The following is a 27018-nucleotide window of genomic DNA, read 5'->3' as shown; positions in this document are numbered from 1 at the left end:
AGGAATGAAAATTGGGTCACAGGAATATTTCAAGCATAATAAATTATAAGAAGAATAACTAGAAAGTAACACGATCTATTAGTAGATATAAAAATATGGCATCTATATTAAAATGGGAAAAAAATCAAGTTTAAATGGGCTTTGCCATAATAGTACAAAGTATATATTTCTATAACCAAGACTTATAATAATATTATAATGTAGAAATTGTACAAACCAATCAAATAACATTAAGAGTAAGGGAAAGATATATGTTGATACTGTTACTACTGTTTGACATAGTTCAAGAAATATGAGCTGTAGTGATAAGGGAAGAAAAAAGAAATTTAGATGATAACCATTGTCTAAGAGGTGGCAAAATTACCTTTTTAGTTGATAGTGTCATGGTTTCAGTGAAAGATATTTAGTAAAGAATTTACTGAAAACAATTAACATGATATAAAATGCATCTCCCCAAATTATCAGCATCTATGTAAGAATGAATTCAAATACTAAGTTTGTTTTGGTGGTTAATTCCCAGGTATTGTATATGTTTTCAGTGGCTACAAATGGAATTCTCTATTCTATCTCTTGCTAGGTTTTGTTTTGTTTTGGCTCATTTTCATCTATTTAGATGTTTTTAAAGGTAGATGAATTTATCAGGAACCTTTTCCACTAGTATTTTTTATGGAAGTTTTCATTGCTTTTCCTTTCTTCCTTTACAAATGGAAGATGATGTGGAAATATTTGACTAGACAAATGTGAGATTTACCAACTGGGAAAGTGTTTGTTGCTCTATTGTAGATGATAGTTTATCTTTCTCATTTAAAATCTAGATGAAATCTCAGTTCAGGGGTAAATAGCAGTGCATATTTTATTTCTAGCCTTTTTTCTTCACATTAAAAAATTATTTGTAGGTTAAAATTTTCTGTAGATTGGTGCTGGGTCCTACTTACTGACATAGGAATTTAGTTTTTAAGTAAGTTTGAAGTTTTTCATGAAAAAGTAGTTTGTGTTATTAATATAGCATATTAAGGTAGAGTTTGAGCTGTTGATCTGAAATACTGTGAGATACATGTCATCTGAAAATGATCTGGTTGCTTTTAATGGACCTTAAGCTCAATTTGGATCATTATGTCTGACAAGAAACCTAATGCATTCTTTAATTGCCTTAAGAGAGGCATTGTTGAGATTAGGGAGTTGATGGTCCTCCTTTCTAGACAAATCATGGCTAGATAATTCACCTTAGTTGGGGGGGGGGGCGCCTTTTACAAATGACAATGTTAAAGTTTAGTGTCTTGAGAAAGTAAGCATGAGTCTTTGCAAATTTGTAATCAGTATTGTTTTCTTCATCCTCCTTCAGTAGAATGTAAGCTCTTTAAGAGCAAGAAGAGCTTTTGTTTTTTGATTTTGGTTTGTTTTGTCTCCATATCCCCATTGCCTTCTCTGTAATAGGTGGAGCAGCTGGGTGGTGCAGTGGATAGAGTGTTGGCTCTGGAGTCAGGAAGACTCATCTCCCTGTGTTCAAATCTATAACAGTGTGAACTGAATTTGCAAAGGGGTGCAGGCAATTGGAATTGGAAGGGACCCTGAAACAGCCCAGCAGAATGTTTCCCATTCAGAATTCTATTTGGGAGGGGCCAACAGCAAGAGGAGTTTGGAAGAGGGTTCTCAGCTGTCACTTCACTCCTGACCAGACTGGGATCCTGGGAGGTTGGTTCTTTGGTTGGGAGGTTTGGATTTTGGTGTGGATCCTGAATGAATTGTGTTCCTCTGTACTTTTATTTATGAATATTGGGTTTGGATTTTGGTGTGGATCCTGAATGAATTGTGTTCCTCTGTACTTTTATTTATGAATATTTAGGAATACCAACAAAGATGACAATCAACAGCAATTCTTCAATTTGGTCCTAGAGTCCAAACTCCTGGGGGGAGCAGCCTTGAATGAGGGGAGGTCCCTTCCCTGATCATGCCTGAAATCCATTGATCCTGTTACTTCCCTTTTATATTAGTTTAGAAATATTTGATAGGAGACTGTAGGAGGAGAGAGAGTTAGCTTCTGTGACCAAGCCACAGAAGTCCAGAGCTGCTCTCTTGGGGAGAAGACTTAGCTGATAGTGAAGTTCATCCTTTCCCTCCTTCCTTTATTCTCCTATACCTTTTCCCCCTGTACCCTGAAATTAATTTCTCCTTTAATAAACCCATGATAGTTTGATACTTAGAGTCTGGAACAGTTACATTGAGGGGGAGGTGACTGATCTTGTGGCTGAGGGGAAGTCCATATCCGAACTCCATCTTGATGGGCAAAAGCTAACTTGAACTTGTGCTTGACATCCTTGAATGAGAAGGAATAAATGACTTGCACAAGTCAGCTGACTACTTATTTCATATTTTTGTATAGGAGGTTTTTGTTCTGATAAAGTTTAGCTTGATATCCTGTGAGATGTCCTTCAACCCAGAAGTAAAATGTCTTCATCTCAGTTTTCCTTTGCCTGCTTTTCCTCCTTTCACTCCTAAAACTTGACATTTTCTAAGCATTTTGATATTTTTCTTAAAATTAAAAAAAGAATCGTATGTTTCAGCAATGGTCAAGTTTAGAAATCATCACGCATCACATGCTTATTCAGTTTTTATTTTTAAATTACATTCAAGTGTCTGACTAGCATGTGGTAGTTCTTACTTTATAGACTGATGCCAGACAGTGTCTTTAAAGAAACAAATCACTAGTGATTTTTTTATTTTGTGTGAAAAGCATGTGAGTCATACCCATTGTGTGCTTTGTCTTTACTTTAAACCTTTAATTATTTTCTAGAGGGAATTTGGTAAACTATAGCTTGATATCTCTGGCTAATATGTTTACAGCTACTCCATGTGTATGTTTACAAGATTATGATCTGTCAGCTGTATACTTTCAGTACCACATAGTTACCCTTAACTGTGTTGAATAAATTGTAGGTTGTATCAATTCCAAATTTGTTTTGTATTTTTCACTTGATTTTCCAAATAAAAAGTGGGAAATAGCTTAAAGTCTTTGATTTATTGTTCCTCCGCAGTTACAGAAGTTTTGTTAATGAATCAGCTTAAGAACTTTATGATTTTCAGTTTTAAGTTTCTTCACCTCCCTCTTCCCCCCCCCCCCCTTTTTTTTCTGACTTCTACTCTGCAGAATAAGGATGATAGGCTAAGGTCAAATGAATGTTCTATTTTAGACTATGTTGAGAGCACAAACCTACCTGTGACTAGATTCTCTCTAATTTGTTGTTCATTTGTTGTTTGATTCATGTCTGACTCTTTGTGACCCACTTTTTTGTTGATGTTGTTCTTTTTTTTTTTTTTTTTTTAAATAAAGATGCTGGAATGATTTATCATTTCCTTCTCTAGCTCATTTTAAGATCAGGAAACTGAGGCAAGCAGGCTAATTGACTACTATTAAATCATTGAATAATGTTCTTTCCTGTCTATTTCCATATGTAAGCTGCTTCATTGAAATCTAGCTTGGTTCAATGGAAAGGATTTTGAACTTAGAATCAGGAAAAAATATTTTTTTGTATTCAGCATCTAACATGCCCAGTGACCCTGCTACAATTCTCTTACATGTCAAATGGGAAAAAGATGGATAGATAGAAAGAAAAATAGAGAGACAGAATTTTTTATTAAACATTTACTATGTGCCAGGTATTATAATAAGTAATATAAACACGAACAAACACAACAGTCTCTACCCTCATGTTTAGTGGGATGTTGGGCAAGGATGTTGGTTAAGAAGTTTGGAGAAGTCTTGGGCAGGACTGATGTGAACATGAGCAGATCTATTCATGGAATGGTGGTCTTGTCTAGGACCTTACTGGTCAAGAGAGTGGACCTGAGTACCTATAGTTATTTCTGCAGAATAATAGCTACAGTTCCCTCCTTAAAGGATTACTGTAAGGGTAAAATGTAATAATGTACATAAAGTCAGAGAAGTATTTTATAAATCTTTATATATATTAGTAATAAATAAAACAAAAAAGTACTGACATAGAAACCAAAGCGGAACCAAAGGCAGATAATAATATATATCCTACATATAGATATATTGATATATCTCTCTATATATTTATCTAACACTAATCTCATTTCCACTGATTCTTCCCCCTTCTCACTACTGCCCTCCACCCACCATTGGTCAGCTTTTAACCTAGTTTTGGAGTTCTTTTTATTTATGTACTTATTTTTCTTCTTTTTATTTAGGTAACTGCCTTTTAACTATTGCCCAATTATTTCTCTCATCTCTTTTATGCCTTTTCCTTTAATTCCTCTTATTTGCCATTATTTCAAAAATCTCCCTCCCTCCCTTTTTCCTTCCTTCCTTCCTTCCTTCCTTCCTTCCTTCCTTCCTTCCTTCCTTCCTTCCTTCCTTCCTTTTCTTCTTTTGAGAACTTTTAAATCAATTATCTCTTTCTATTTCTATTGTCCATCTGTTAGGTATCTATGAACTTTTGATACTATACCTTGGTCTGAAGAAATTGGAAAAAGATTTTTTTTATCTCATTTTATTGTTCCTTTTCTCATCCAGAGTGCATTAATTTTGTTTATGCAGAAGCCTTTCAATTTTATTTAATCAGAATTATTTGTCTTTTGAGGTTGCCTCTGTCCTTGGTTTGGTTAATAATAATCTATCCACAGTTTAAAAATGTATATAATAGCCTTCTGATATGATCTTTAATATTAAATTATATATCCATTTTGAATTTATTGTGAAATATGAGATTAGATGTTGCTTTAAACCTATTTTCTGCTTAACTACTTTTCAGTTTTCTAGGCAGGTTTTAAAAAAACCCTTACTTTTCTGTCTTATTAAAAACTTTTGAAACAGAAGAGCAAAGGGCTAGCTAAATGGCGATTAAATGTACCTGGCATACACAGCTAGAAAATGTCTGAAGCCCTATTTGAACCCAGGTCCTCCTAACTCCAGGCCTAGTGCTCTATTTTCTGAACCACCCAGCTGCCAATAGTGTTTTTTCCTTAAGTAATTTATTTTCTTGTTTATTAAACACTTTGGTACTGAATTCCATTGTTTTAATTCTCCATTGTCTAGTTTATTGTTTGTTTTTTATCCAATACCACATAATTTTCATAAACACTGCTTTATAATACAGTTTGAAGTCTGGAAGTTCTAGTCTCTTGTCAATTATTGTTGTTGTCATTTCCTTTGATATTGATTATTTTGTTTCTCCAAATTAATTGTTATTTTATTGAGTTCTGAAAAATAATCCTTTAACAATTTGATAAGTATTGCATTAAATTTGCAAATTAACTTTGGTAGTATTGTCCTTTTTATTATTTTGGCATGGTCCAGCCAAGACTTCTAAATATTCTTCCAGTTATGTAAGTAATTCAGGGTCACTCTAATTCACTCCATACAACCATTTCATGTACTTTGCTACATCCATCCCAGATATTTTATGCTTTTATAGTCATTTGAAATAGTATTTTACTTTTTATTGTTGCTCTTAGATTTTATTAATACTTTTTGTTATTAAAAAATAGGAAGCATTTAAAAAACACTTTTAAGTTTGTAAATTATTTTAGAAATATTATCTAATTTTGTCTAAATAACAACAACCCTGGGAGGTATGTTTTGTTTATCCTTATTTTAAATATGAGATAACTAATGCAAACAGAGGTTATGTAACTTGCCCAGTGTCACACAGCTGATAAGTGTCTGAGTTGGTATTTGAAATCAGATTTTCTTGCTTCTAGTTCCAGCATTTTATCCATTGTATTGAATAAATGCCTTCTATTTGGGAGTTTTTGTTGTAACCTGCAACTTTCCTGAAACTTTATTTATCCTAATTGGTATCATCTCTGATTCTCCATATTCTCTATTTGTTATCAACAAATAGGACACTTGCTTTACTGCTATTGCTATCATTTTTGTTATTATTTTAAATAATAGTAAGAATTGGGAATATAAATACATAGAAGTGAAGGACAATCAAGAAGAAAACAATCAAAAAAACAGTTAAGAACACAAATATTTACCATATAAGCAAAACTATTACTCTTAAAAACTTGATGCTTAGAGAAATGATCATAGGTCTCTCCAAAGAATATGTGAAGTCAAAATAGCTAAACATTTCAATGCAAGAACTAATGCAGGAATACTGCCCAGAATTTCTGAACAAAGAAAACAGCTATGTATTAAAAGAATCCACAAATCACTTATAGAATAAAAAGCCTATGCTTCCAAGTCTCTAAGACGCATAAAATTAAATTGAACAATTCTAGTAATGAGCAAAAAATTCTGAAAACAACTAGTAGAAAGACCTTTAAATATAAAGGAAAAGAAATTTGAATACATCAAGTTATTTTGCACCCCACCAAAGACCGCAGAAAGGATGAAATAATGTGTTCTGAAAAGGAAAAGACATCAAGAAGCAAACAGTAAACCCTTTAAACTTAGCTTTATCATTAATAAAATGTATGAGGGGGCAGCTGGGTAGCCCAGTGGATTGAGAACCAGGCCTAGAGATGGGAGGTCCTAGGTTCAAATCTGATCTCAGACACTTCCCAGTTGTGTGACCCTGGGCAAGTCACTTGACCTCCATTGCCTACCCTTACCACTCTTCTGCCTTGGAGCCAATACACAGTATTGACTCTAAGAGGGAAGGCAAGGGCTTAAAACAAACAAACAAAACAAATGAACAAACAAACAAATAAATAAATAAATAAACAAACAGCCAAGCAAACAAGCAAATAAATAAATAAACAAATGGAATGGAATGGAATGTATGGATGTTCAATAAAAGAATGGCATCTACAGCATTTCTATAATAAAAGGGAAATGTAAGCAGATTATTTGTGTTGCAAGTGTCTTAAACAACAGAAATAAAAGAAAAACAAACCAATACAGCAACCAAGGGAGACACAAACAAGGAATGAAGAAATTACTTTAGGGGGGAAAAAAAGAAAGATAAATATACTAATAGGTAAAAATAACAGAAGGACCATTAAGAGATTTCTTTATTTTTAATAGTTTTTTATTGATACCCTTTTTTTTCATATCACCTAAATTTCTCTTAGTATCTGTCTTCTAAGAGCCAACCCATAACAAAGATTAAAAAAAATAACACAAGGATACAAGGGCACTTCTATTAAATAGGTGAAATGTTGGTGGAGAAACAGGCTTATCCAAGGTTTCTTGATACTGATGCTACTCTTCTTTTTTATTGTTTTAAATGGACTTCTTTTATAGGGAACATTTCCTTGAACACACATTATAGAGTATCAAAAGAAGTTTTTTTTTTGTGGTTGGAAAAAATGTCTACAACTTGCCAACAAAATTTAAAATTGCATAAGAATATGGGTGTTGATGCTGAGAAATGGTGTGTAGGCAGTACATTTCTTGTCCTGTCTGAAAACAGTTATGAAATACAAACAACCAATGTGGGACTGCTTGCTGCTTTATTTTTGTATGGGAAAGACAACTCTAGAATAGGAAGAAAGCCAAGTATATTTAAATGATGCTTTTAGCATATTGGAAAATGGTATTGATTGGAAAAAATTAAAATATTATGGAACTTAATTTCATGAACTAGCAAGATGAACTGTATTATCTTAGATTAGAAAAAGAATACCAACTTTTTGTGATATAAATATAATAGGACCTGCTTCTTTGTGTACATGTTAAAACATTTTACAACTTTGCACTTAGGTAATTCACTGTTACATCAGTGATTGCAAGTTGTGCTAGGTACAATAAATAATATACTGATTTTGACTTATTAGACACTGTTGATATAAATAGACCTGTGATATGACTGTATTATTTAAATCCAAAAAGTACATCCAAATGAATTATCAGAATCCTACATAGCCCTTAAAGAATCTGTGAACATTTGCTGAAACTGATTTGGTATTTCAAATTCAAAAGTGTATGTAAATCAAAACACTTTTGTTAATTCTTATTTTTTACCTTATGTGGTGCTAATTGGTTATCAAATTCTAGGCAAATAATACCTGGGCAACTGTTACATAAGCATAATTAAATAAATATTATTTATTTTATTTGTGATAATTATACATAAAATCTTTGTTTTTTGGAACTCATGCAGAATTACAGAATCAAAAAGCTGAAATGCTATGTAGTTTTATTCATTCCTTCAACAAAAATCAAGTGTACTTTAAAATATTTGATAAATGACCAGGTATTTATCAATGAACTCCAGCAAGGGGGCAGTAATTACCTTCAAAATCATCCCTTTCCCCTTTTAGTTGTCTGTATTTTTTAGGATGTTTTTGCCTGGATCAAAGTAATCAGTTAACAAATGCTTCTGGGCTTGCTGAATAAAAAAACATGCATTTTTGCAACTCTTATACATTTCTCTTGGTTCTGCTCTGGGGACCAAGTAGAAATATATCAAATCCAACTTTTCTTCTTCTTATTCTCTTTCTTTAAAATTTTACTTTCTGTCTTGCCATTCTAAAGCAGAAGAGTGGTGAGGGCTTGGCAGTTGGGGTTAAGTCATTTGCCCAGAGTCACACAGCAATAAAGCATCTGAAACCAGATTTGAATTCAGGTCCTTCTGACTGCAGGCCTGGTTCTCTATTCGCTAACTTACTCATTTGTCCCGTAATCTATCTTTAATGTGACAACCCTTCAATTCCGTGAAAATTATCATGTCCACCCAAGTCTTATCTTTTCCAGATATAGCATTCCTAGTTCCTTCAAGTTATTCTAATATATTTTAAACTGAAGTTCTTTAGCATTTTCCTGGCCTTTTTTGCATACTCTCCATCTAATCTGTGCATTTTAAATATGTGTCATGTCAATCTTAAAAAATTTTTAGATATCGACTAAACGTGACAGGGTAGAGTAGGACTATCACTTCCCTTTTTCTGAACAATATGTTACTTTATTGATGCAAACTCAGGTTACTTTGACATTTTACATGTCAGATTTTTATGTTTGACTTGCAGTCCCGTCAAGTTCCCATATCTCCTTCAGTTTTATTTCTTGTTAGACAAATCTTCAGTGTGTTCTTATGAGGCTGAGTTTTTGAGCCCAAGTAAAAACTTTTATTGTCTTTAAATTCATCTTATTAGATTTAGTCCAGGAGTCTTTTCATTCTTTTTGAGCCTGGTTCTGCTATTTCTCCCAACTTTTACTTTTATGCCATTTTAATAAGAATACTCCATACCAGTGATGGTGAACCTATAGCATGGGTGCCAAGGATGACATGCAGAGAGCTCTCTGTGGGCACATGGTGTTCCCATGCCCACCCCACCCCTTACCTCTACCCCATTTCATTAGTAGAAAGTAAGAGGGACTTGGATGAAAGTGCTCCCCTCTCCCTATCCACAACACCTGATGACATCTTTTCACATCCCCCACCCTTCTGCCCAGCAGCCCAATGGGAGCACACAATGGGTAAGGTGGGTAGCTCATAGGCAGCAGATCCCCCCCCCCCCCCCTACACTTGCTGAGAATATTCCTTACTTCATCCTCCCAGCAGTGCAATGGGAGTGTGTGGTCTCTTCCTTTTGGGGTAAGTGGGGTGGGGTATGCCTGGCACTAGGATGGGGGCAGGGCAGGGCATGTGGTCTCTTGGGGCAGGCAGGACATGGCACATAGTCTCTAAAAGGTTCATCATCTTTGCTATATACCATATATCCAAGTCATTGACAAAAATACTTTGCAGAAAAGTGACTGGGACATTTTACTTGGAGCCTTCTTATAAACGGACATTTTTAGTCTGACCATTAAACTAATACTGAAATCACCCTCACTGTACTGTTCTCTTACATGTGAAGATTTATCTTTTTAAGGGTAGAATAACATGGGTGACTTTGTCGAGTGCTTTGTTAAAATCTACATAAACTAAATCTATGCCAGTTTTTTGCTTTAGCAGTCCGATGATTCTGTCAGAAAAGGAAATCAAGTTATTCTGGCCTGACCTGTTTTAATTAATCCATGAAAATTACCCCCTCCTTCTCCACTGCTTCCTGATCTAGATGCCTCTAAACTAACCTTTTTAAAAACTGGATTCCCCACTGAGGACATCAGACAAAAAACTAATAGTCTGGGCCATACTAAAAGACCTATGTCTTTTTCTTTTTTTTTTAAAAAAAAATTAGGTCAGGAGGCAGCTGGATAGCTCAATGGATTGAGAACCAGGCCTAGAGACCGGAAGTCCTAGGTTCAAATTTTGCCTCAGACACTTCCCAACTGTGTGACCCTGGGCAAGTCACTTGACCCCCATTGCCTACCCTTACCACTCTTCTGCCTTGGAGCCACTACACAGTATTGACTCCAAGACGGAAGATAAGGGTTTAAAAAAAAAAAAAGTAAAAAAAAAAATTAGGTCAACATTTATCTCTTCAATCATGTTCTATTGCTCTCATTCATATTAGTTTTTTTTTTAAAACCACCAGTAGTATTTCAGCAGTCGTTTCTGCTTTTTTCTCTCTGTAACCTCTGTGAGAGTTTTTCTGGTACCAGTGACTTGAACTAATATTCTGTCAAAGATAGCAACATACATACATACACATACATATGCAAAGTCTATACAAAGTAAATACAAGCTAGGTGGATTAGGAAAGGCCTTATTGTAAAAGATAACATGAGCTAATGGTTAAAGGAAATTAGGGATTCTAAGCAGGTGGTTGAGGACAGATCATTCCAGGTATGGGGGATAGGTAGGTATGGAGATAGAAGAAGTAGTGTTATGTATAAAAAATAGTAAGCATGCCGGTTTGATTTTAGATAACCTCTCTAGGTTGTAGCACAGAGGGACTACCATCCCTATAAGCCTGGAACATAGGTCTTTTAGTATGGCCCAGACTATTAGTTTTTTGTCTGATGCCCTCAGTGGGGAATCCAGTTTGATTTGCATTTCACCACAACTCCCAGGTTTTTATTCAGAAAAAGTGCTATCTAACTATACTCTTCTATCTTATGCTTTTGGATTAGAAAAGATTTTACATTTGTCATTATCGAATTTTATCATATTCACTTTCACCCATCGTTCTAGACCAGCAACATCAAACATAAGACCCACAACATTCTGTAATGAAGCTAGAATCAGATTAATATGTCATCATGAAATATTTAATAAAATAAACACATGTTAAAACTAAATATGTGACTTGTATGTATGGTTTAGTAACCCCCATTTAGCTATTGATACCAGTGCCCTAAAATCTCAGGTCCTTTTTGGATACTAAGTCATTCAGTGTTTTAGTTTGTTCTCTCTGTTTTGGCATGGTCATCTATGCTTTCCTTTAAGTCAATGATAAAGATGTTAAATATCCCTGGGCCTAATAAACCTTGATCTCTGGATTGCCTTACTGTAAACTTTCTGGCTCATTGAAATTGGATCATTAACAAAGACTATTTGTGCCCTTGATACCTGTAATACTTGGCTCATAAAACTGCTGTGAAGATCACATGAGGTAACATAAAAATCAGTATCTGTAATTCCCAAATATAGATATATGTATAAGTATTCTGACCATTTCAGCAATATTCATATTGTGTGCATTATTTCAATGAAGTTAATAGTTTCTCTTAAGTTTTCAGTTATCAGATCATATATGTGCAATTTCTACCTTGCTTTCAGAATTCCAAATCACTGGGAAGTATATTGACAAAGCTATCATTAGAATATTAGTTTAATGGAGAAATGCTCAGGGAAAGTTCATAACCAACTACCCTGTCTTGAGTAAGGGAGGGTATGAGCGTATATAGCCTTTGATATACTGAATAAACACTTCATTTAACCACAGTAACAGAGAATAGCCCAGCAGGATCAAGTCTAGAAAGAATCAAACCTTATAATATAGCCAGACATTAGAGTCTGATCAAAAGAAGTAGGAAAATGTATATTTTAATACCTGCATTGTATAAGTAATTCCAGGAATACTTAGCAGGTCAAGGCACATGATAATTCAAAGCCTTGAAATTATCACAGCAAATTTGATGGTAAATAAACATTAAAATTAAATTTTCAATTATGTAATGATATTAGAATTAAAAAATTTTGCAAATATTTCCACATAAAAAATGAGCATTTGTAACAAATATAATCATACTGATTCAGACTTCTTAAAACAAATTTCTTGGAATAGCCTGTTATTGGGAGAGTGGGATTAAGATTAGTATTTTTTTCAGGTATAATTTGGTGAGGAAATATAACTTGTGAAATAGTCAAAGGAGAATTACTTTGCCATAATAAAGCAAATATTTGCAAGGATACAGTAATACTTGTTTTTTTTTAGAATCATTCCTATCTCACACCCTGCCACTGACTTTTGTGGTCTTGAGATAGGTGTAGGAAAATATAAGTAAGGTAATGGGGTCACCAGGGATATTACAATAAACTAAGTGGTTTGTGGGAACACACTCTAGGATTTATGAGAGACTGGACCAGGGTGAAGAAACCAGAGTTCACTGGATTACCACTGGAATGGCAGTTGATCTTAACTGTCACCCAGCTTCCACTAGACCAGAGTATAGTAACAGGCTAACAAGGTAAAAGGGACTTAACAGCTTTAATTATGTTAGTCTAAAAGGTGGGAAAGGATTTCTATACTTAAAATCTAAGGGATAAAATCACAGGGCAATGGGAGGACTTACTCTACTCTTATCTAAGTGATCTAAACTAACAGGGCCCAAGGAGCTGTAAATGGAGTCTCTGGGTTTCTGCCTCAAACCTGGAACCTGCCAGGCTTGAGTACAGCTAGGGCTTTTGTGGCTTTGGGATTCTCACTGCAATCCACTGGTGATCTCTGGATGCCAGGAGCTAAAGTTGTCTCAGGAACCAAGTAGTAAGGGTTTTGCTTGAAGCACTGTCCTCCAGAACTCAAACTACACCTCTTCTCTTGGCTCTGTAGATCTTGTCCTTTACTAGATGCCACACCACACAGGATCCCAGGGGAAAACAGGAAGCAGGGTGTCCTTTGCTCTGAAATCTCCCAGGCTGGCAACAGTTTTGCCCACCACTAATGGAGTCCACACACAGGGCACAGACAGTCTTCCTCCTCCTTCATTCCAACCTGGAATTCCCAGCTCCAGCTCCTTCCTACTAGGTACTTCCTAATCAATACATAATCAATACCTAATAACCAGCTAATCTAATCTTACTCATAACATAGGCAACTAGTCAGTTTGCCTAACTTCACGTGGATGGGAATTTTTTGTCACCCTTACATGATCAGAAAGGTAGTGTTATGGATAAAATGGGGGGTACACTAAAGTTCATGGGGTGCTCTTCTTCCCTTGCTGAGTGATGGAGGGGATAAAAGGGTAATAGGAGAGGAATGAAAGGGATGGCTGGGTTTAGGGAGGAATGGACAAGGTGATATTAGGATAGTAAGGGTACAGGGTGAGGTGTTCAGGAGAGGCAGCTGACACAGACTAGAAACCCAGGCTAGAGACAGAGGATATTGGGTTAATAGGCTGAACCCTTCCAGGCAGGAAAGGTACTTTTACAGACACAAAGGAATAGGGCCAGACAGAAGTGGTTTAAATAGGACTTGAGGGCTTTCTTGTCAGTTTCTTAAATCCTCAAAGGAGGAATCACAAGGCTCCTAGCTGTCAGTGAAACTGAAGAGATTCAGGAAGAAGTATTGGGCAACTACTTCCTCCCAAGATGGATGCCTCCAGTTTACCTCAAGAAATAAAGAGAATAATTCCTTCCCCTTCACCCTTGCCTAATTTCTTCAACTCAAAGATTCTCCAGAGGGTTTAATTAGGTAACCAGGGGTTTTATTAATGTTTCAGGGTTGGTCTGGAAAGAGAGGGGTTCAGGGGTCTCTGACAGCCGCTAGGGAGAAACTCAAGATGGGGGAGGGTCTCAGGAATGGGTTTGACTGAGAGAGAACCTGCTCTCTCAGCCTGGGAAGATTTGGCTGCTTTTAAGGTAGAGGGCATACTAAAAGAATAGTTTGAATTCAAGGATGTCCTACTTGCCTATTGGAGAAAACCAAACCCATAAAGTCTTTTCACTAAAACCCCAAAAGCCTCCCTGCCTCCCAGAGACCTGGGAAAACAGGCAGGGAAACAGGGAAATAATATGGAGAAGGTCAGGGAGAGGTCCAGAGAAATTAGCTAGGTACAAATTGTCCAAAGACAAGGCACAGGCCAAAGCAAATCAAAAGCCAAAATAGAGCTCCAGTTGATCCTTCCACTCTGTTCAAGCTTCAGGGATCAAATGCACTTTCTCTCAGAATTCTAAGGCTTAACTGCCAGAAATTTTCAGTTGGCCCCCTGCAAGAGCAAAAACCTCTCTCCTGCATCTTTTGCATTACAGTAGTCACAGGAGCTGGCACTCATCATATCCAAGGGACAGCCATCTTGTCTTTTAGCAAAAACTAATCTCTTCTTTTTGGAAATGAGGAACTTGGCCGTATTAGGTCTGGTAAATGAATTATGTTTTATCCCACATGATAGTAAGGGACAAGAGAATTGAATAATTTTTTAAAACCCTTTAAAAATTAAAAAAAATAATTAAAATTTTAATTGAATAATTAAAAAAATAATTTTTGAGGACATTATCTTTTGAAGAAAAGCTAAAAGAAATTAAATTCTTAATTATATAATTATGTGCAAATTATTATGCAAGCCACATATTCCAGGCAAGTCAAACCAACACCATCACTACTTTGATCACATTTCCCTTTAATCCCCAAAGGTGACAGCCTAGGGTCCTAAACCCTAGAGCAGCACTGGCAAAGTATTGGCATGCATGTTGAACCAGCACTGGGGGAGCTGCTCAGTTCCCCCTCTCCACAGCTCCCCAACGCCTTTGTTGCATGCTCCACCCCTCTGTCCAGCTGCCCAAAGCAAGCATTTATTCCCTCTGCTATCTGGAGTAATGGGGGGTGAGGGGCTCACAGACAGCTTGTTGTTGCAGTTTTGGCACAGGGACTTGGAAAACCTTCGCCAACATTGCTCTAGAGTTTTGGAATAGTATTGCTTTCAGCCTAGTACCTGTAGCCAACATCCTGGGAAGAACCCCAGTGGAGGTACAACCTAGCAGCTATTTTTTGTAGATGTAGACACAGCTGCCAAAGACACAGAATGAAACATTCCTGCCACCAAAGTCTTTGACCCTATCACATGGTTCAAATACTGAAACCTGATATTTTTTTTCCAATGGAAATGACATTAAAGAAAATACATTACCTAGTACTTTTCCACTATACCTTAAAGAACTTAAGACCATTCCTTTTATTCCTTTTATTTAGCTCTATATATTGTTTCCCCCATTGCAATGTGAGTTCTTCAGAGAGTAGAAACTGTCTTACTTTTCTATATATATCCCCCATATTCAGCACAGCGCACAGGTAAGCACTTAAATGCCTTATTCGTTTATTGTATTATTCATTGCTATAATGATTGCTGATAGTTATATAAAGCTTCAATTCCAAAGCATTTATGTACTGTTTCTTATTAGATTTTCACAATAGCACTGGGAAGTATAAGAACTATAGACAAAGTTTTACTCATTTTACAAATGAGGAAATGGAAAGTCATACAACCCTGTTTACCTCTGTTCCTCATCTGTAAAATGAGCTGGAGAAGAAAAAGACAAACTACTCTAGTATCTTTGCCAAGAAAACCCTAAAAATGGGGTCGTGGAGAATCATTCATAATTGAACAACAAAAACAACAAATGCCAAGAATTGGAATTGTTCCGTATTTGAAGAAATTACCAAAAGGATATGAAACACTACAACATGATGGTGCACAGGTTGCTCAAGGAACCATCTTTGAAAACCTATGAGTAGTATGTAGTTAGGGTTACCTTTGGAAACATGAACTATGCATGCAAGATACACTTAATAATAATGTGATTAATATGTTTTCATGTTAAAGATTTAAGCAGTATATGTCAAAATCTTATGAAATCAAAAGCAGATTTAAAAAAACATAACTGGTTACAGGAAAAGGAGGACATTCTGGCTCTCTTATTGGCATACTCTCCCATATTTGGAATGTTGTATCTTAGAGTCATTTTAATTCATAGTTTGACAGTTGTCGATATATCTAAGGTCCTTTCCATTTTTTATTGTTCTATGGAAAATCTTTGCAACTTAAAGTTTGCTTTTAAAATATTTCTGCTTCTCATAAAGTGAAAAGATCTTATAGATTGATTCCTTGTAACTAAAGACAGCAAGCACTTTGTAGCTTTGCGCAGGCAAGGATATCTAAGCCCTTGAAAAATTCTATGAACTTAAGCTTTTACTGACATTAAAAAAAAACTTCTGAGTAAAAAATCCCTTTCCCCAACTAGTTTTTTTTTTTAATTTTTAATTTTTTTTATTTTAAACCCTTAACTTCTGTGTATTGACTTATAGGTGGAAGAGTGCTAAGGTAGGCAATGGGGGTCAAGTGACTTGCCCAGGGTCACACAGCTGGGAAGTGTCTCAGGCCAGATTTGAACCTAGGACCTCCCGTCTCTAGGCCTGGCTCTCAATCCACTGAGCTACCCAGCTGCCCCACCCCAACTAGTTTTTGAAGGGTTTTAATTTTTTTAAATCACAATTTGAAATACTGAGTCTAATTTTGCTTATTGTAAAGTAAAATAATTTAGATTATTTTTAAACTATTTCCTGTAGTTTTAGGATTGACATTTTAATAGTTTTATGCTTTAGGATTAATATGAAAGGTATATTTAGATATTGATTTATTTAGATATTAATGCTCATTAGACTAAAAATCCAAGCATCAAACTGAATTACCTCCATGATCTCCTTTTGCTTAATTTATTTGCTACTATTAATTCTTTATATGACTAAATTGACAAAGTATATGGAAGACAGTATACTTTAAAAAAAATTTGTTTTCTATATTATAGAATTTCACCATTTAAAAATAAGTATTTCAGTAAACAATTGGAAAAAAGTTGCTGCTATTTGAGATTTGTGACTATCTCTTTAGAGGCAAGCCATTAAATAGTTTATATACAGAGTTAAAAATGTTCAGAATCTTACAGTATGTTTCACTGTCTTATTTTTTTCTAAAATAATCTTCTATAAAAGATAAAAAAATAACAAAAAATAGAAAAGGGAAAATTATTATATTTGATCAATATATTGATAGTTTGAAAACATGTAATGCACAACATTTGTGGACTGGCTCTCTTTGTAAAGGGGTGGAGTGAGAGTGTATTAACTCCTTTCTAGAATCATGTTTTTTCAGTTTTCATCATTTGATTTAGTTGTAAGAAGTTCAGGACAATATGGGTTGTATTGAGTTTTGTTTTGTTTTTGGAAAACATTTGTAAATTTGTAAATTTGAATAAAAACATAATGGGATAATCAATTTGAAAAGGAAAGCATCAAATTTTCTTCAAAATAATTATCATACCATAGGTTGATCTATACCAAAAGCAGACGATTTCTATTCTAAGTGTAGAAGTTTTCAATATAAGAGTTTCAGAATTTCTTTGACTGGTATCAAGAAATGCTTGTCCTCCTAGCCTCTTACTTAATCTCTTCAGATACATTTATTCATCACCACTATTGGATTAAGATCTCCCCACACATTGAAACCATTGTGGACCCAAAACACAGGGTAAGGAAATTCTCTAGAAAATAGAGGTATAAATGTCAAAGTATGAGCATGAATCATACCCTATTTCTGGAGCCCAAAAAACTTCTTTCCCACATTCTTGGCCTATATATCTAAATTTAGGCTATTTCTAACTTTTTCATGATTTCTTGACCTTTTGTGATCCTAGTCTCTTACCCATGGTTTTTTGCTCCCTAATTGCTCATCTCAGATTCTGAGATTCTTGCCTTTGTAGACCCAAGGATCCTTAAATTTATGTGTGTATTGTAAAGGTGAAAATTAATGGTTGGCTAAAATATATGAAGATTATAAATAACAATGGTGGTTGCCGATCCAAAGTATTTTTGCTCAAAGTTGAAATTACTTTAATAGCTTTTATTTGCAAAAGAGGTGTTAAAAGTGAAAGCAGAGAAATACCAAAGGGCAGAGAAGATATTAGCTCCTGTGCTTGACTCAGCCAGGACTTGTTGACCTACATTATATTATATTATTATTGCATTATGTATAATATATAATATATATCATACATTATTTATATTATTGAACATTGCATATTTAATCAAATGCTACTTACTTAGACAACTTGTACTTAACAAAAAAGTGTACATATCTTTGATTTATTGGAAAAACTTGGAAACAAAATTAAGTACTTCTCATAGATTGTTTTTAGCAATTAAGTCTCATATAACTTTTGTGTGTGTGAAGTATTTATTTACTAACTTTACATTAGAAATTTTTGTTGGGTGTTTTCAGTATGATAATATCTAGATTGTGGTATGTTTTTCCAAATTTCAAACAGTATTAGAGGCTTAATGTTTTATCTATTTTTAAAAATATATATTGTTTTGTCCATTTCTTTCCAAAGTAGATCTGGATCAAGTTAAGGAAATGGAATGTGATATTCCAAATTATAGTGTTAATGCTAAAATCATTTTTGCTATCAAATTTCAATAGGATAATTACAAGCACAGTTTCCTTAGTCATATGAGATATTAAAACAAGTATAATTTGAATGTGACATTTAAAAATACATATAATCCTAAAAAAGTTCCAGAATTTTATTTACTTAATTAATTTGAATATTTTTCCATGCTTACATGATTCATGTTCCTTCCCTCCCCTCCTCTCACCCCTACACCTGCAACCAATGAGCAATTCCACTGAGTTTTACATGTATCATCACACATATAATCTTGAATGAACATAGCAATGGAAAGAGAGAATCTGTTAGAGTGAAAAGAAAGACATTTTTATCTATTATTATATCTTTGTTTAGTTTGGCTCCTTTCTTAAGTGCTTTTAAATTAAATTGATAATGCTGATATTTTAAAGACACTTTACAAAGTTCCTTTTTCATCAAAAATTATTTTGTATTTTTTGTTTTTGACAGATTAAAAAAAATTCAGAGCAAGCCAATTCTTTTCTAAAATTTCAGAGCATGACTTTTAAGGGTAAGGGAAGACTGACTCTCATCCTTTGAGGTTTTCAGTTGTTATTTGGCATGTCTCCATGTAAAAACCTGTGCAAAGATAAATAGGTGTGGTATGCATATTTTAGCTACATTCATTACAACAGTCATGGTCTGTTCAGGATTTTGCATCTTCCTCTCTGTTCAACGGCTGTCAATTTTTGGTTTTGGCTTCCCATAGTTAACCTTGAAAGGTCTTTTGTTCTATGACAGTTGAAGGAATTGGCACAGCTTTCCTTTTCTTAAACAGTTTGTTAATTGTTTATAAATAAGTGAAGCTCTCTGTTAAATGTTATCAAGTTCCTTTATTTTTAAGGATATCTCAATATGTCTATATTGAGTCATTAGTTGTCTATGTTGAGTCATTGGGTCAATAGTTGGTAATTATTTCTGGATGATCAAAAAGTTCTTTAATTAATTTCAAAAAGCACAATTTTTTTTTAATTTTTTATTTTTAAACCCTTAACTTCTGTGTATTGACTTATAGGTAGAAGAGTGGTAAGGGTAGGCAATGGGGGTCAAGTGACTTGCCCAGGGTCACATAGCTGGGAAGTGTCTGAGGCCGGATTTGAACCCAGGACCTCCCGTCTCTAGGCCTGGCTCTCAATCTACTGAGCTACCCAGCTGCCCCCGGCACAATTGTTTTTTGAAATTTTAATTGTACATTTGCCTTCATTTCATTGTAACCCTCATTTAAAAAATCAGGCATGATGGAATTAACAGTTATTTATAATTGTAGCTACATTGCAGCATGCAGAATTTAATTTTGGAAATTTTTGTTAGCAATAATTTTGATTTTTGAAGAGAATAATGAACTCAAATAAATGATGTATAAGTTAAAGGTTGTTCTATACATACTATTTCAACAGATAACATACTTGATACATTTTGAGAAGTGTGACTACTTCCAGTTAATAAGCATTTATTAAGTGTTTGCTGTATTGAAGAAGAACATTCTAGGGATGGGGGACAGTGGGAGTAAATTACCAGAGCAAGAGTGTCTTGTTTGTGGCTCAGAGATGAGGCCATTGTCACTGGATCACACAGTATGAGAGGTGGTGGGCAGAATAAAAGTGTAAGAAGGTTGGAAAGGTTGGTAATTATGAAGTAGATTATGCTTTGAATGCCAAATGAGGGTATTATTACTTGATCCTGGAGGCAATAGGTAGCCATTGAAGTGCATGGAGTAGGGTGGTGACATCCTTGGATCAGCACTTCAGGAAAATCACTGGCACCTAAATGAATGGATAGGAATGAGGAGAGGCTTGAAACAAGCAGATTTACTTATGGAAGTAGGCTATTGAAGTAGTCTATGCACCAGATGATAAGGGCACCTCATCAGTGTAGTGGGAGGGTCAGAGTAGAGGAAAAGGCATATTGAAGAGATGATTTAAAGGTGGAATTTATAGGCTGTGGTAACAGAGCAGATCACGTGCTTAGGTAGAGTGAGGGACCAAGGCTGAGAGCCAGGTTGAGGTCCTGGGGGACAATGTGGATGTTGGCACCCTCAATAGTAAAAAAGTAACCTTTGGTGGTAAAAAATGAGTTAAGTTTTTAACTCACTGAGTGGTAGATGTTTACTGGACATCCTTTTCTAGATGTCTGAAAGGAAGTTAGAGATGTGAAATTTAAGGCCAATGGAGAGGTTAGGAGGGCAGAATAGGTAGATTTGAGAATCATCAACACATAGGATAATTAATTCCATGAAATCAGATGAGATCACCAATTAAAATAGTGGAGAAGAGAAGAGAACCCAGGTCAGAACTGTTGGTACACCTAAGATGTTACTATTTAGAAGAAAATCTAACAAAGTAGAATGGAGGAGAGGTCAGATAACTTGATAACCAGTAGAGTTGAAGAAGAGGAGAGAAGAGAGATCTCAGGTTGAGTGGCCTTAGTTTTGTTTGTTTTGTTTTTCTGAAACATATGAGGTGAGAATCATGAAAGGACATCTACAATAAAATATATTCTCTCATAGATTTAGAGTTATGTTGGTTAGATGTTGAATAGGACTTGGTATAGGTATGTAGAGTTGAAGTACATGGGAATGAGGGAGTGCTAGGGTTGAAGAAGGTATATATTTTTTCTTTAGAGGTTGGTTGTTAGTTCAGTGTCACTGGCATGGAGAAGGAAGGTAAGTTACTAATCACTGGAAATAAGTTCAGGCAGAGCATGAGGATTTAATTTTTTTCTTGTCATGTTTAAGAATCTTGAGTAGATGTTAAATTTCAAAATTGTTTTACCTTTCATTTTTCATACTACCAATGATCTGGAGTAATTTTTTCATATGATTACTGAACAGGAGCAGTTCTTTTGAAAACCATTCATATCTTTTGGCCACTCATCTGTATGGAATAATAATACTTAGGGAACTGTTTCAATTATATTGTACTATCTAAAATGGGTATCTGAGATGCTTAATATTAAGTACATTGGCTTTATTGGTGCAAAAGCTTTTTAAAATTTGATGTATTTTGGCTTTTGTTTTCCTTTCTCTTCTTTCATTATTTTTCATTACTTTTATGTAAATTATAAGTACTTTATGCTTTTCTTCTTAAATCATAGAGCTGAAAAGTTTTCCATTTTCCTATAATTCTTTTAATTTTAATAGCATGATGTTTGATTTTAGAGTTGCTTTTTTCATTTTTGTAGCTTATTTTTATATATTGCATAAAATATTTATCTTGGCTTCTCCAAAACTCAGAGTTTTCCTAGTACTTTGTATTCTCCCTATTATGTTTTTTAAAGAGTTATTGATCAGTACTTATTTCTAACTACTGAACAGGTGTCTCAATGCTTGTACCTACTGCAAAACAAAGCATGCCAGAGGAAATTTGGCCAGTTATCCAATTGATGAACTAGTAGATAGAGCCAAACAGTCTTTTCAAGGTAAGGATTTCACTTTTTTTAATATAATCATTTGTCCTTCAAAATGTATTTTATTTGTATCTAATTTATTCTTTATGCTGAACAAAGTTTTCCTAATTTTTTTATAATCCTGTTTGATTATTTTTCAAATGTTTTTCATTCAAATTACAAAAATTCATTTGCAAATTAAACATCTTCAAGGCTTTATACTCAGATTTTATGTTATCATTGCCATGTTCTTAGTGTGACTCACTTTTTTCAATTATGCAGCAAAGAATCTCGTATCAGACACCACTATTATGAACTTCACACTAACCTGTTAGGACCAATGTGGAAAAAAATATCTGAAACATTACTATCCCAGCTTATTTGAGATTAGACATCCTGATTTATTTCCTGGTTTACAAAGTTGTTGTTACCTCAGACAACCTAGATGAGACCTAGTTCACTAACACTAAAATAGGAATAGTGGTTCACAATTTTTTTTAAACTTTTGCCTTTTGTCTTAGAATTGACACTAAGTATTAGTTCCAAGGCAGAAGATTAGTCAGGGCTAGGCAATTGGGGTCAAGTGACTTGCCCAGGGTCAACCAGCTAGGATGAGGCTACCTGATAATCAAGTGCTTATATCCTAATAGGGGGATTATTGTATTTTTCCACTGAATTCAAGAGCCAAACAGGTAACAAAGAGAGAACAATTCAGAGCCTTAGTAGGATTGTATAGAATTTCCTTATATTAAGAAAGTTTTAAAAAATGGAGTTAAAATGAATATCACAGAGAAGAAAGATAGAAGAGAGAAGGACTAATGGTATACTTAAAGAGGGAATAGTAAAAAGCTAAATAAACTTGGACAGTGAAAGGCAGATTTTGAAGTCACTTTAAAAGGAGAGAAAGAAAGGGTAAAATTCAGCAATTCAAGATTGATTTAGGTAAAGGGAGGAAGGCCAAAGGAGTAAGATCATACCACTATAACTGGAGTTAAAATAATATTTTTCCTAACTCATTTATTGTCTTTATTTTTCTTTGTAAAAGGAGGGAAACAAGACAGAGAAGGAACTTATGATGTAGAATAAGAGAAAAAAAAGTGAATGTGATATTCTTACCCACAAAAAAGAAAAGTGGCAGAATATATTAAAAAACATAACCTTAAGCTTATTACAGATAATGGCATACACTGAATGGGATAGTATCTAGTTGCTTAAAGGATAATCCAATTTCATTGCAAGGAGAAATATGCCCTCTTTCAGCCTTGAGAAAAATCATGAAAAAGATAAAGAAGAAAAAGATAGAAATCTGTGTAGAATTTGCAAAATTTAGTATCTGTCAGTTACTGAATAAGAACCATAAAGAATATAATATATATTTCTTAGCTTTGCATGAATCTTTACAAAAATTTGTCATGTACTGATGTACAAAAACACATAAAGTTTTTGTAGAAAAGTAGATAGATGTAGAAAAAAGGAGACATTAAATATATCCTTTATTGACCATAGTACAACAAAAGTTATAATAATTTGGGTTTCAAGGAAAATTTTAGACATAAATTGATATTAAATAACATGGTCCTAAAGCATAACTTTTGATACAAGCTATAAATTATTTTTATCAAAGAAAACAATGAAAATGAAACTAAATATGGGTGTGGAGCATAGGGAATAAGCATTTATGTAGCATCTTCTGTATTCCAGATATTCTATCAAACTCTTAAAATATTATCTCACTTGATACTCTCAAAAACACTATGAGGTAGGTGCTAATATGATCCCCATTTTATAGTTAAGGAAACTAAACAAAACGTTCTCTTATTAAATGAATGTCCCGCTGTTCCACCAATTACTTCAATGAGAAAAATATCAAAACTTTTGAGATGTATATGAAGTAGTTCTTGGGAGAAATTTAAAATCTCTGAACATGTTTATCAATGAAAGAGAAAAGCAAAAAATCAATGAAGCATGCAACTAAAAATAAAGTAAGTGAAAAAAATGAGAAATTTGAACGGAAAAATAATAAATGAAACTAGGAATTGGTTAGAATGAAAAAACATTAAAAAACCAAAGAAACAAAAAAACCTTTAGGTACTTTGATTCTAAAACGGAGAGGAGAATAAAATTATCAATATCATAGCAAAAAAAGGAAAAATTGCAGTAGTCGAAGAGAAAGGAAACTGTTACAATCTATTTTTCCCAATATGATGTCTACAAAGTTGATAACTTTAAATGTTAAAATACAAAAATATGTTAACACTTTTTAAAAAATCTAAAATACTTAGATTAACAGAACAAGAAGAATTTAAGCAATTCTCTCTCATGAAAAGAAATTGAACAAGTCACAAATGAACTCTCATATAAAAAACTGAATTTTATTTAAAAAATAAAGAACAGTTAATTCCAACATTACATAAATTGTTTGGAAAAATAAAGAACAAAGTCATCCTACCATGGTTTTCTTATGAATGATTGCTGTGATACCTAAATATGAGAGAAAGAAAGCAGACATAGAAAACTACAGACCCACATCTTATGAATGTTAATGCAAAAATAATGAATCAGCTATTAACAAAGCACTTCACTTTGGATATATTTGTAGATTGTATGTCTGATTCAATATTAGGAAAACTAAAATTAATAGTCTATATAAGAAAAACTACAAAGTTTTCATGATCCTATTGTTAGATACAGAAAAAGGTTTTGACAAAATATAATTACTATTTTTTAGAAAGAGAAATTAGGAAATCAGATAACATAGGGGAAATGAATTTTTCCTTAAAATTATCATTAGTATCTATCAAAAATTCAGAATTAGCATTATATATGATATAGAAACATCAGAGGCCTTTTTTTTTTTAATTTTTTTTTTTTTTTTTTTAGTAAAGATCAATGTAATGCAGGATTGATGCAAGATCCCTTGCATTTGCAAAATCACCCTAGGCAATCCTGGCAGTTAGGGGAATGGAACTTTGACCCAGCAAGTCCCTCTCTCAAGACCTGACTGTTGGAGCTGGGACTATAAATACCCCTGGAGAACCAACCTGGGGGTTCTGATTTCCTTGACCTCACCCAGACACCCAACTACCCCCTGGACTTCCCCTTGGGACCCTGGGAGGGGAAGGGAGGAGTGGTTGGTGGGTTGTGGAATGTGGGAAGGAATTAGTTAAGTTAGCCTAGCCAGGACACCCCTAAACCAAATCATTACCCTATTTTGTCAAGCTGATAGAGCACTCTACATCAGGGCAGTGGGATTTATCCCTGGCTTTGGGGCCAGTTCCCTCAGCCTGATCCCACCTTCTGAGGCCCTCTGCCAACACAGGCCATTCACCCATAGCAACAGCTTCTCCTCTTCCCTCAATTTACCCCTGTGTTTTAAATAAAACCCTTGCCTGATTCTGAGAGTTTCCATAATTCATTTATAGCATCAACCAGGGCTAAGGGGCTGAGGAGAAGGAGGATAGATAGCTACCACTTGTCTCCAGAGGGGGTTAGACCAGGCATCCATTTTATTCATGAAATGAGACAGCTTGTCTTCCTGTTAGTTTCTGATTTCTCAGCAGCAGGGAGGAGCTCCTCACTCCCAATCTTTAAAGAGCCTACAGATAGCAGGGAGACTGGCCATCTCAGCTCAGGCCCACATATCCCTGGTAGTCTCAAATCAACAAATACTATAGTTGTAGGCTCCCTGGCCCAGGAGACTTACTGGTACCACCAGCTCCTCTACTATCAGACTGTTTACCCCCTTATTACATCAAGAATAAAATACATGTTAGGTATAGTAATAAGATAAGAAAAAATAAATTGAAGGAATAAGTATAGGCAATGAAGAAACAAAATATTGCAATTTGAATATAGTTTGCTTAGAGAAAAGTGGTTATTTAACTACACATCAGTTGAAATAATTTAAAAAATTTAATAGTATATAAAAATAAACCTTTAAAATTATTTGCCATCTGGCTACTACTAATGTATCCCAACAGGAAGAAGTAGTAAATTAAATCCCATTTAAAATAACAGGAGAATATATAAAACAACTATCAGTTTACCCAGCAAACAGGACACACTGAAAACTTACAAAATAAAGTGTGATTTAAATAATTTTAGAAATATTAATTGCTTGTGGTTGAATTGTACTGGTATAATAAAAATGTTGATGATACCCCAATTAATTTACATAGTTATGTCATTTTAACCAAACCATCAAGCGCTTATTTTATTGATTTTAGAATTATATTACAAAATTTATCTGTAGAGAAAAACTTTCAAGAATATCAAGGGAAATATCTTTTAAAGTAGGAATTAAAGGAGCCTGCTAGTACAAGCTATCAATTTATATTAAAAATGTTATTAATTGCAACAACTTAGTAGTAGCTAAAAAGTAGTATAATTAATCAGTGGAGCAGGTTAGCTAAACAGGACCTTGAAACAATCAAACCAGTAGTATAATGTCTAAACTACTGAATTAAAGTCCCTTTTCTTGACAGACTCTGATAGGAAAACTTGAAAGACGTTTGGCAGAAATTAAATTTAGACTACCATCTTATGTGATATACCATAATCAACTCCAAATGAATGTTTTACATAAATATAAAGAGCTGTATGATTAAGATGAAGGAGATTCCTTTCATCATTCTTGGTAGAGGACAATTTTATCTAAACCAGGAATAGTGACGTGTCTAAAAGCTAAACTGTCCAATTTCAGTTACATAAAATTAAAATTCTAATGCAAAATAAATGTAGTTAGTCCAGCGATGGGCAAACTTTTTAAAGGGGGGGGGGAAAGGAAAGGAAATGCTCATCTGTCAGTCTGTTTCCAAGGCAACTCTTTTGAAGTTTCATTGTATTGTATCCTACTCATTGTATTCATAAGATTAGGAATCTTGTTGGGAGCCTGGATTGAACATTTCAGGGGGCTGCATCTTGCTTTCAGCCTGTAGTTTGCCTGTCACTGCCCTAGAGGGAATAGGCCTCCATTTTAATTGTCTCTGATAACTGCTGCTTGGCCTATTGTCTGGGTTGCAATGGAATGGTTTGTAGTGTGGGTTGTTTGGGATGTAGTGTAGCTGGTAGGAGAATGTGGAGGAGTGGGTGAATGGAGAAGGAGGGGTTGGTCACAGGGTGGGGAGTCAGGATGAACGGATCCAGGAGAGAGCTG

At 34.5% G+C, this 27018-nt stretch overlaps 1 protein-coding gene across 1 annotated transcript in view; it reads left to right on the top strand.

Annotated features, from left to right (window-relative positions):
- Positions 1-27018, top strand: part of CDKAL1 (CDK5 regulatory subunit associated protein 1 like 1) — a 725348-nt gene that overhangs the window by 236249 nt on the left and 462081 nt on the right. The window contains exon 9 of the mRNA XM_044667435.1: positions 21793-21896. Coding sequence (XP_044523370.1) covers positions 21793-21896 — 104 coding nt within the window. The remainder of the gene's footprint in view (positions 1-21792; positions 21897-27018) is intronic.

This window comes from Gracilinanus agilis, chromosome 1 (genome assembly GCF_016433145.1).
Source record: "Gracilinanus agilis isolate LMUSP501 chromosome 1, AgileGrace, whole genome shotgun sequence".
NCBI lineage: Eukaryota > Metazoa > Chordata > Mammalia > Didelphimorphia > Didelphidae > Gracilinanus > Gracilinanus agilis.
This window is presented reverse-complemented; position numbering and strand designations above follow the sequence as displayed.